At 41.0% G+C, this 12,119-nt stretch overlaps 1 protein-coding gene across 2 annotated transcripts in view; it reads left to right on the top strand.

Annotated features, from left to right (window-relative positions):
- TMEM63A (transmembrane protein 63A) overlaps positions 1-10,265 on the top strand; it is a 52,296-nt gene extending 42,031 nt beyond the window's left edge. For both annotated transcript variants that reach the window (XM_075863408.1, XM_075863409.1), the window contains 8 exons: positions 317-403; positions 480-545; positions 654-816; positions 1,847-1,952; positions 3,091-3,258; positions 3,648-3,760; positions 6,585-6,647; positions 8,088-10,265. In XM_075863408.1, coding sequence (XP_075719523.1) covers positions 317-403; positions 480-545; positions 654-816; positions 1,847-1,952; positions 3,091-3,258; positions 3,648-3,760; positions 6,585-6,647; positions 8,088-8,240 — 919 coding nt within the window. In that variant the 3' untranslated portion in view covers positions 8,241-10,265. The remainder of the gene's footprint in view (positions 1-316; positions 404-479; positions 546-653; positions 817-1,846; positions 1,953-3,090; positions 3,259-3,647; positions 3,761-6,584; positions 6,648-8,087) is intronic.
- Positions 10,266-12,119: the final 1,854 nt, after the last annotated feature.

The following is a 12,119-nucleotide window of genomic DNA, read 5'->3' as shown; positions in this document are numbered from 1 at the left end:
GTGGGGTCCGACACCCGGAACGCGCACCCATCAGCTCCTCCGGGCACCGGATGTCCATGCCGGAAGCAGATGGCTCCGGTCACAGAATAGCAGCCGAGCTGCAGTACTGTTAAGGTGAATAGGAGCAGTTCTGCAGCACAGCCGCTATGCAGTGGTCGAAGCCATCTGCTTCCGGCTCCAACTACTGAATACCCTGCATAACATCCGGCAGCTGATCAGTGCGGGTTCCGGGTGTCGGACCCCCACCGATCATATACGGATGATCATCAGTTGTCCGTGTGTGGACAACCCCTTTAATCAGTCATCTTTTTTACAGATCTGCTGAAAATCGTATCATGATGCATAAAGTCTACATCTTCCTCATCTTCATGGTGCTGATTTTGCCATCACTCGGCCTGACCAGGTTAGTATCGCGTCCTGTCTTCAGTAAACACTTTGTTTATCACTTGTATACTCAGCTGGTTTTCTCGTCTTTCCAGCTTGGACGTCTTCTTTCGGTGGCTTTTTGACAAATCTTTGGACACTAATGGTCGTATCAGACTGGAGTAAGTATGGAGGTTTACCGACTTCACAGCCCAGATTTTCCAGCATTTTTTCGGCCCATCTACTGCCATGTGACCGACCATATAAGTTCTTTGTTTCTCCATGTTTAGATGCGTCTTCCTACCGGATCAAGGCGCCTTCTTTGTCAACTATGTAATTGCCTCAGCATTTGTTGGGAACGGGATGGAGCTGCTGCGTCTTCCAGGCCTCATCTTATACACCATCCGCATGATAATGGCCAAGTCGGCTGCAGAGAGACGCAACATAAAGCAGGTACTTATCCCTCGACAAAGGCCTAAGGGGGTTGTCTCACTATGATAACCCCTGTCCATATACCCTAATAAGGCATATGGACATCGTAGAGGGGGGTCCCCTTACAAGACCCTCCTGTATGAGCCAGAACACAGAAACAATAGGTGAGAGTGTCTCTCTTTTTCTCCTTCTTTTTCTCCTTCTTTTTCTCCTTCTTTTTCTCCTCCTTTTTTCTTTTTCTCCTTCTTTTTCTCTTTTGTGGACCTGGCACTTCTCTTTGCCCATTCATTTGAATCGACGCCATAAAATGCTCTATTACCTTTGCAGCGGCCACTGGTATCGTATGGACAGACAAGTCTTCCCCCGGCAAAAGCAGATGATCTCCAGGTTTAGAGAAGCCAGATCGGCAATAATAAGCTGCTCTCCCGGCGGGCTTCTATATAAAGGGGGGTTGACTTCATGAGACAATACCTTTTAATAATTAATCCGTCCCTGGTTTGCATCTTTGATATTAGAAAAGTAATTTGTGTCATCCATTTGCAAACATAGGACCCTTGTCTGTGCCATATGGACCCAGATTTAAAAATTACAGTAAAATTACTTTAATTTGGTACGAGCAGGACCTAAAATGTGTGTCGTGGTTACCGTCCATAATGGAAACCACAACACCACGCCGGATCTGTCATACAACGGATGCCACCGGCGGACCCCATTGGCTTATAATAGGGTCTGTCTGGTGCTGTCATTTTAATGGAAAGAATAGCCCTGCACATCTGATGCCAAAATGTGATCACAGCCTAATGCGTTATTCAGATGAGCGTTGAAATAGTCATTGTGGCGGCCGATTTTTGTCCGTTTTCAAGGATCCCTCAATAGGCTCAACTCTGAGGGATCCATAAAAACAAGTCCCACACTGATGCAAATTGGCCGTGAAAAACGGCCATTTTTTATGGCCGATTTCCCACACGCCAGTCTGAATAAGGCGTTACTGTTAGATTTTATTATGGGGCCTCTCAGCCAGCTGTACTGATACCTGCCTCCTGTCCTGTAGCACCAGGCCTTTGAATACCAGTTTGGAGCCATGTATGCCTGGATGTTGTGCGTCTTCACGGTTATCTCCGCCTACAGCATCACCTGTCCCATCATTGTGCCTTTTGGTAAGTGACGGCAACTAAAAAATGAAAAAAATACATGAAACCAGACATGGATGAACCCAAACCCCTAATGCTGGAATTATCTGGGCTCATCACAGACAACCCCTTTCACATGGGATCGGCTCCCAACACGGAAGCCTGAGCCAGCCAAGTGTTTTCCCTGCAGCGGCCACTGCAGGGGAAGTGTAGTATTACATGGAGGCCATTGAAATAATTGGTTCGTGGTTGGACGGCTCATGTTACCCGGAGTGGGAGCTGCTCTTACAAAGTGGCTCTCTGTTCTGGCTCATAGAGGGGGTCTTAAGTGTTGGGCTCCTTCTATGATGTCCATATGAGCAGGGTTGTTGATGAGCGAACCCCTTTAAGACCAGACCGTAATTGAGGGTGTTTTGGGGGAGGGTTAGGACTACTGAACTGATCGGTGCAGGGAACATTATTATTGGTTTTTTTTTACCGAAAAAATATATTACAACAGTTTGTTTTCTTTCACATTGAGTTTTTTCTATGTTTTCGAACTGTTATTGGACCCCGTCAATCATTGGTAAGGAGGCTGATGAGTACAGCAGACATATAACTGAGTCTACTATATTCTTTCCTCTTGGCTGTTATCCAGACAACACAATGGAGAATATGTCAAAATTCTGGCAAAAATGCTGCGTACATGGTGTGCGTATTATTTATTATGTGTTTTAGACACATTTTGCACCTTCCTAGACCATTTTGAAAAATGGCTGGAAAAGTCCAAGAGGAGCTTTAAACTTAAATATATTTATTAGCCGTTGTTTTTTATTTGGTCTCCTCTCAATAACCCCTTCAGATTCGTAGTGGAGAGTTGCTAACAAGCAGCGGCTTTCATTTTGGCGGACCTGGTCTGTACATTTATTACATAGATGTCCATTTGTTTGTACGGCAGCATGTAATACTACATTTTCCCTGTAGTGGCCACTGCGGGGGAAATGAGCAATCAACGGAACCAGATCGGGAGAGATCGACTGATCACTCCGGCGGCTCTCGTGTTAAAGGGATAGTCTGTGATGAAACAACCCCTTTCAGCGCTGTATATCGCATGCCTCTGTGCGTACGGATGTAGTGAGGTAACTATTCGGGATGATCGATTCTTACGGCTGTTTTGTCTCACCAGGTTTGATCTACATGTTGCTGAAACACATAGTGGACAGACACAACCTGTATTATGCTTATCTGCCCACCAAACTGGATAGGAAGATCCACTTTGCAGCTGTGAACCAGTCCCTGGCCGCGCCGATATTGTGCATCATGTGGCTGTTCTTCTTCTCTCTTCTTCGAATGGGTATGAGGTTTTTATATAAATTTTTTTTTTTTTTTTTTTGTGGTTCTTCACATAATTCTAACATTGAGACGGAGCTACGGGTTGTACACGATGCAGATTTTAGTTCTTTCACGAGAGTTTTTAAGATCTGTATCGCACAGAATACGGTATTAATGCGTTTCAATGGGGCCACGCATATCAATGTATACGAAATAGTGGTATATGCAGATTTTTGGGGTCTTCAAAAAACATATCACAGCATTCCCGTATATTGGGCCAAGTTCTCTTCTTAAAGCAATGATTTTAGCGCTCCTAGGGGAAAACGTCATCCGTAAAACATGCGGTTCTTCTGCTACTTGTGTTATTATAGGGATGGGTTTCACCATTTAACTGATGTTCTTTTTGCTTAGGCTTTAAAGGTGCCACGCTTTTCACTCTGGCTATTTTGCTAATAACGATCCTGATCTGCGTCTCGTACACGTGTTTCGGCTGCTTCAAACATCTTAGTCCTTTCAATTACAAGGTCAGTCTTTTCACGTTTCAGGTGTAAAATGCCTTTCAAAAAGATTCTTAAAGTGTCCGTCCAATTGTATTCTCCCACCCGATCCGTCATCGGGTGCGGGATTGACCGTGAGTTTGGACCGCCTAGCATGCATGAGCGCCCCCCCCCCCCCCCCCCATCCAATGTCGGATTGGGCAGGAAATTGCAATTAGGGGGACACTTATCTAATAAGTAAATGAATATAGAACCACTCCAAAACTTGTCTGTATGTATGAGCCGTGTATTACAAGGTCGCCCCCTTCGTTCCTTGCACTATATTTTGGCCATCGTGACCGTAAAAATGTGTGTCCTGCTGCAACGTTCCCCCGCACCGCTGATATGAACTACTCAGTAGATGTGGGCCGTTGCCTTGATATCTCCACCTCTCCTGACTGTTTAGAAGTGCGATGTGGATTTTAGCCTCATTTGTCTTTCTTTTTAGAAGCTTTTATATCCAATATATTTTCTAATGTAAAGGTTTGGATATTATGATGGTTGTCAGAATAAATCCTCAGCATATTGTTCTATGATAAATGGCTGTTGTTGCCGGTAGAGGGGTGTTCTGACCATAGACATTGATGGTGTTTATTATTATTTATAGTGCGCCTGCTCCGTTGCTTCCATAAAGCCCATAGCTTCTAATGCAAAATGGGCATTCTCCGGATAGGTGGGGGTCCCTGGTTGGAAGACCCCTGTAAGGCCAGACTGGCATGTCTGTGTTTTTTAGCCATGAATGATTGAACTGCAGCGATCAATTCTCTCTTGTATCTGAAAGTCAGAAAGATTCTACCGGAGGGGAACAAATCAATCACCGATTTTAGATCTGTTTTCAGTTTACTATAAGGCTATGATTTCTTCTTCGTTTTTATTTATGGTCTTATTTACATCTGCAACAAATACAGACTTCAGATCAGGACCCAAGAGTTAAAATATATTATAACCTATATATATATTTACTTAGCCAATATATCATACTCAAGATATCACATATCCATATTCATTAGACCAAAAAAGAAAAATCTTGATATAATATTATTTTATCAAAATATTTGTATTTATTATAATTAATAGTTTATTACACATAAATACAAAAATAGAGATACAAAAATAACCGTCGGGAGGTGACGAAGGTTGCGAAACGCGCGTCGAGGTGCTCGGTGTTCAGGTGTATATTTTCCTCCACTATGTCCTCTGCAGGTATAGTCTATTTCTATTACCTTTTGTAGTTCATCTCCTTCTATTGACTCGGTGACTGGAGCGACCTGTCACTGCAGCACTATTCATATCAGTTCCCCAGTGTTCTGATGCTGCTATTGCATGTATATACATATATTTGTTTTCCTATCCATCTTTAGGGTACATGCTTTGCTGTATGAGGACCTCTTATTGATATTATCATATTTACCATCTTTTTGAACATCATATTACACCTGGCATATATTTTATGATATTTTAATTGTCTATAGTATATACTTGGGAGGGGGGTTATTTTTGTATCTCTATTTTTGTATTTATGTGTAATAAACTATTAATTATAATAAATAAAAAATATTTTGATAAAATAATATTATATCAAGATTTTTCTTTTTTGGTCTAATTAAAAACCCAAGAGTTAAAATAGCAAAAAAGCATTGATAGATATGAGAGATAGATAGATAGATATGAGAGATAGATAGATAGATAGATATGAGATAGATAGATATGAGATAGATAGATAGATAGATAGATGGATAGATATGAGGTAGATAGATAGGTAGATATGAGGTAGATAGATATGTAGATAGATATGTAGATAGATATGTAGATAGATAGGTAGATAGATAGGTAGATAGATAGGTAGATAGATAGGTAGATAGATAGGTAGATAGATAGGTAGATAGATAGGTAGATAGATAGATAGGTAGATAGATAGGTAGATAGATAGATAGGTAGATAGATATGAGATAGATAGATATGAGATAGATAGGTAGGTAGATAGATATGAGATAGATAGATAGATAGATAGATAGATATGAGATAGATAGATAGATATGAGGTAGATAGATATGAGATAGATAGATAGATAGATAGATATGAGATAGATAGATATGAGATAGATAGATAGATATGAGATAGATAGATAGATATGAGGTAGATAGATATGAGATAGATAGATAGATATGAGATAGATAGATATGAGATAGATAGATAGATATGAGGTAGATAGATATGAGATAGATAGATAGATATGAGGTAGATATATAGATAGATAGATATGAGGTAGGTAGATAGATAGATAGATATGAGGTAGATAGATAGGTAGATATGAGGTAGATAGATATGTAGATAGATAGGTAGATATGAGGTAGATAGATATGAGATAGATAGATAGATAGATAGATATGAGGTAGATAGATAGATAGATAGATATGAGGTAGATAGATAGATAGATATGAGGTAGATAGATAGATAGATAGATAGATATGAGGTAGATAGATAGATAGATATGAGGTAGATAGATAGATATGAGGTAGATAGATAGGTAGATATGAGGTAGATAGATATGTAGATAGATAGGTAGATAGATATGAGGTAGATAGATATGAGGTAGATAGATATGAGGTAGATAGATATGAGATAGATAGATATGAGGTAGATAGATATGAGATAGATAGATAGATAGATAGATGCTGTTCTCTGGATATTATGTTCTATTTGAGGCCTTTGCTGTTTTATTTAATATTAGTATTTCCTGTATATAAATATAACAACATTTTGCTAAAGGAAACTTTATATTCTTTGTGTCATATTTTTTGTTTCTATGCAGATAATTGAATCTACTCCTGGGACGGACACTCCGGTTGAGGAAGAAGTCCCTCGGAAATCACCCGTGAGTTATTGGATTGAATGTTTAAGTAATCCTATGGTTCAGGAGGAATCTAAACAAAAACGGTGCAACTAAAATCAGTCCTGCAGATCAGAGTGCCGCTGCTTAGACCCCCAGCGATCAGCTGTTAACTGTGGTGGCACCCGACAACAAGTGTTTAATTCCCCTGCAGCTCCTCCACAGGAGAAATGAAGCATTACACTGGGCTGATTGAACTCAACGAGCTGTCTGTCTGATGTATGGACGTGCCGGGATCTCCAGAGTGAAAGAGAAGCTTTATATAGTTTTTGTGGTTTAATTTATTTGGATGTTAAAAATAAAAGACTGATCCTGACACACAGTAACTTTATCGTGGTAGTTTACAAAAAGAAAGCAGAGGGAGGGCTGTACTTGTATCTAGAAATATGACCGCATGGGCAATTTTTTCCTTTGTCTATGGGCAAAAGCTGAAAATACAGCTATTGCCCAGAAACGAAGGCCCCTCCAACCTCCGTCTTACCTATGTGGTCCCTGCCATTCGATGGAACCTTAAGCCCCGGCCAGTGGTTGTCATGACAGGTCCACGTACAGAAGAAAAAAGAGAAATGATCCAGCGCTGTATAGGGATAAAAGGGAGGCTTCATTCCCACTTTTATTGATTCAAAAATTCTTTAAAAATTGGCAAGAGACGCAGTGTCAGGGTTGTTTGAAGTGCGGGCTGTTGCCCAAGCCTACGCGTTTCGAACACCGACAGTGTTCTTAGTCATGGCAGAAATACAATACAAAGGTCCACGTACAATCTTTACATTAGATGATTAGTCAATATATGAAAATGTAGGGATCGGTATATTCTATATTTACAGTATTTAGTCATTTCATTGCTGCGGCAATTTATACAGTTTTGAGATTCACACAGAAAACCCGATTTTATAAAATAAATAAAATCCTATTGTACAACCTATACCCACAAAGTCGACAAATGCCCTGATCAGGTGCAGGAGGTGATTAGATGCGTAATTGCTCATCTTCTCACCCTTGTAGTAGGAAAAAAACACCCCAAAAAAAAACCTAAATGTGATAGTCAGGGGGTGATAACCTGAAGAAAAGTTCTTATATTCCCCCTCTGAGGTCCCTGGAGGCTGTACAGGGGGAGAGATATCAGTAACAGGCTGTGATCTCTCTTTCTGCTCTCACTTGCAGCTCCCCCTCCCTCTCCCCTACACAGACACAGAACCAGGGAGTAAAACTTTTCCTTCTGCTCCCTAACTTTAAACGAGTGCCTCACCCCGAATATTGAGCTTTGTTTTATTTCAAAGCTAAGATTCTGGGCATGAATAGGATACCGAGATTTAGCCCTTCTATTCTAGTCGGGGCAATCTTTTTAAGTCGCAGCGTATTTCATCTGTCCTTGGCAGTGGGAAGGTCCTTTTTTTCCCCTCTCTAATACAGTGTTTGTGATTGCAGATGTACGTCTCCAGCGTATTGATGACGTCATCGTCTGAGAGCACCACACTGGATAAGGAGCCTCATCCGACCTATGGAACTATGGAAGAGTCAGAGACGACAACTGGCACAGACGACGCTCGCCATGTATCATGGGATGTCCCTGTGTCATAATGTGTAAATCAGAGGCCAGTCCCAGTGTAAGGGCTTATTCACACAGTGCGGATATAAGTCGCTTTATTTCCACGATTACTGCAAAATTTTGGCAAAAAGCTGCAATTTTGAAAAGCCACATAATTTGCTGCAAATTTGCGGTAATCGAAATAAAACAAATTTGGTTTGCTTGCACCTTGTGGATAAACCGTAAACGCAGTGACCAGACAGATCTGTATATAGGAAGTAATTCTGCCTGCAGGATCACACTCCTATTACTTCCTGCAGAAACACGTCTTCTCCACAGGAGGATGGGAGTAATCCCTCCAGACATGGTGCTACTTCCACGCTATGATGCTTTCCTCGAAGGCTGCGGATCGCATGGCCCATTGTTGCCTCAATTGTACTAGTCTGTAGGATAACAGCAGTTAAAAAAAATATATAAACGCCCCGAAAGGTTTTTTTCACATTCGGAGAACCCCTGTGCATATGTCCTTTTAGGGCATACTTACGTCATAGAGGGTGGTACCCCACTATTGCCCTGTAGGGGCACTAAACCATTAAATGGGCACTATGTAATACCACATTTATCCTGCCCCCGCAGCTTCCCCCGACAGGTAGAGTTTCAGCTGCCGGATTCGCAGGTCCTAATTTAGAATAGGGACTGTCTAGATGGGACGACCCTTTTAAACCTCAATCACACTTGGTGTTATGTTGGTTTTTCCCACTAAATTAAATTCTTTCACTTTATGGGAATCGTTGGCTTCACAGTCCGAGAACATTTGGGTCAGGAGACCTGGCGTTATGACCTCTCGCTGGCGTTATGACCTCTCGCTGGCGTTATGACCTCTCGCTGGCGTATTTGCGGCAGTTTTTCTCTACCTCTCGCTTCTACGTGGACAGCTGGATTATTTTTTAGCATGAGTTACGCCACGTGGGGTCACCATGATTTCTAATAGAAGACCTGCTCCGACCTCCAGGCTCTGTGGTTACTCCTCACATACGATACGGCTGTGTTCCTAAATCCTGACCGAATCTGCGCGCATTCTGCAATAATGAACGCGCCACGGATTTCCAAATCCACGTCCTGTTCGTTATTGGTGCGGATTACATGTTGAAAAGCCATCCGTCATCTCAATTGAATTACAATGGTGCCAATCTAAGTCAAAGCCTGACCGTGTGAACATACCCTAAGGGCTTATTCACACGACAGGGATGTGACAGACGTTTTTTTTTTAACGGCTGCATTAAAATTATTGCACGTCTATGGGGATATTCACACGGCCTTTTTTATTTTAGCGGACCGAGTGAACGGCCTCTGAAAAAATAGTACATGTCCTATTTTTGCCCTCAATAGACTCTAGCCTATGAGGGATCGGTGAAAACGGGTCTAGTACGGATGCAAATCGGCCGTGAAAAACGATTGTGTAAATACGGCCCAAGGCCTCAGAGACACGACCGTGACCATATTACACCTCTGTATTGCACAGAAACATAATGGGTCATGGAGTCTTACTATACCGCCGTTATCATACGGATCCAACAGAAAATAAACAATGGCGTGCTGCGTCAGATGCCACGTGTACCGAGGTATTCCTTCCCAGCAGCGTTGCTTTTACCAGAGAATATCTACGACATCCGCCACTTGACAGAGCCCCATGTAGCAGTGCAGAGTCCCTGCGGCTCAGGTGTATGGACTATCCTGCACACGGCTCGGCCGTAAGAATAATACATTGTAAAAATTGGCACGATACAATAGTACAGACGCGCGGTCAAAGTCAATTTAACTGTGTAAAGTATTGTTTTGGGTCTTCATAAGCACAGCAGCAATTGATCTGTTGATGTCATGGGGCATTCGTTCACCACTGGGACGAACGGTCTTTGATCTACGTTTTCCCAACACGCCGCCGCAGCTTTAAGGGATCCTGAATTCACGTAATACCTGCCAAAGACTTGTGTATATACTTTTGTAGTGTTGTAATATACGGATGTATATTATTTTCTAAATATATATAAATGGAAAATAAAAATGTTATTTTATTGTTATGGTGTGTTTAACCCTTTCAGGACCAGACTCATTTTCGGTTTTATGTTTCTTGTTTTTTCCTCCCAGCCTTGAAAAAGTCAACTTTTTTTTTTTTTTTTTTTGTTGACAGCCATATGAGGGATTAGTTTTCCCTGGGAATGGTATATATTATGTGTGATGTACTGGGAAGCTGGGAAAAAAATTCAGAATGGGGTGGAATTGGACAAAAACAGCAGTTCCAACATTTTCTTGTACGATCACGGTGATAACAAACGATATAAATTCGGTATGTTTTAGTACCTTTAACCCCTTCAGGACTGAGCCACTTTTGGACCAAATGACAGAGCCTCATTTTTAAAATCTGACATGTATCACTTTATGTGGTAATAACTCGGGAATGCTTTTACGTATCCAAGCGATTCTGAGATTGTTTTCTCGTGACATATTGTACTTTAAGTTAGTGAAAAAATTTGGTCGATAAATTCAATATTTTTGTGTGAAAAACACCAAAATTTAGAGAAAATGTGCAAAAAATTAGCATTTTCTAAATTCAAATGTATCTGCTTGTAAGACAGATAGTAATACCACACAAAATAGTTACTAGCTAACATTCCCCATATGTCTACTTTATGTTTGCATAGTTTTTTGAACATCCTTTTATTTTTCTAGGACGTTACAAGACTTATAAGTTTAGCAGCAATTTCTCACACTTTCAAGAAAATTTCAAAAGCCCATTTTTTTAGGGAACCGTTCAGTTGTTAAGTGGCTTTGAGGGCCTTATCTATTAGAAACCCCCACAAATCACCCCATTTTAAAAACTTCACCCCTCAAAGTATTCAAAACAGCATTCAGAAAGTTTTTTAACCCTTTAGGCGTTTCACAGGAATTAAAGCAATGTAGCGGGGAAATCTACAAATTTCATTTTTTTGGCAGAAATTCCATTTTAATCCATTTTTCCTGTAATACTGAAGGTTTTTACCGGAGAAGCACAACTGAATATTTATTGCCCCGATTCTGCAGTTTTTAGAAATATTCGACATGTGGCCCTAGTGCGGTAATGGACTGAAATACCGGCCTCAGAAGCAAAGGAGCACCTAGTGGATTTTAGGGCCTTCCTTTTCTTAGATTATATTTCAGGCACCATGTCAGGTTAGAAGTGGTCTTGTGGTGCCGAAACAAAGGAAACACCCCAAAAAATACCCCATTTTGGAAACTAAACTGCTTGAGGAATTCATCTAGGGGTGTAGTGAGCATTTTGACCTCACAGGTGTTTCATAGATTTCATTAGAATTGGGCAGTGAAAATGAAAAATGACATTATTTTCCAATACCATGTATTTTTACCTCAAAATTTTTAATTTTTTCAACAAATAAATGAGGAAAAGCACCCCAACATTTGTAAAGCAACTTCTCCAGAGTACGGAAATACCAAACATGTGGTCATGAACGGCTGTTTGGGCAAGCGGCAGGACTCGGAAGGGAAGGCACGCCATTTAGCTTTTGGAGTGCTGATTTTGCTTGGTGTATTAGTGGTATTTCAGCTTATAATGTGGGGGCATATGTGAGCTGGGCGGAGTACATCTGGGTATATGTAAGCTGTGAGGAGTACATCAGGGTATATGTAAGCTATGCGGAGTACATCAGGGTATATGTAATATGTGAGGAGTACATCAGGGTATATGTAATATGTGAGGAGTACATCAGGGTATATGTAAGCTGTGAGGAGTACATCAGGGTATATGTAATCTGTGCGGAGTACATCAGGGTATATGTAATCTGTGCGGAGTACATCAGGGTATATGTAATATGTGCGGAGTACATCAGGGTATATGTAATATGTGCGGAGTACATCAGGGTATATGTAAGCTGTGAGGA

Source organism: Rhinoderma darwinii, chromosome 4 (genome assembly GCF_050947455.1).
Source record: "Rhinoderma darwinii isolate aRhiDar2 chromosome 4, aRhiDar2.hap1, whole genome shotgun sequence".
Taxonomy (NCBI): Eukaryota; Metazoa; Chordata; class Amphibia; order Anura; family Rhinodermatidae; genus Rhinoderma; species Rhinoderma darwinii.
This window is presented reverse-complemented; position numbering and strand designations above follow the sequence as displayed.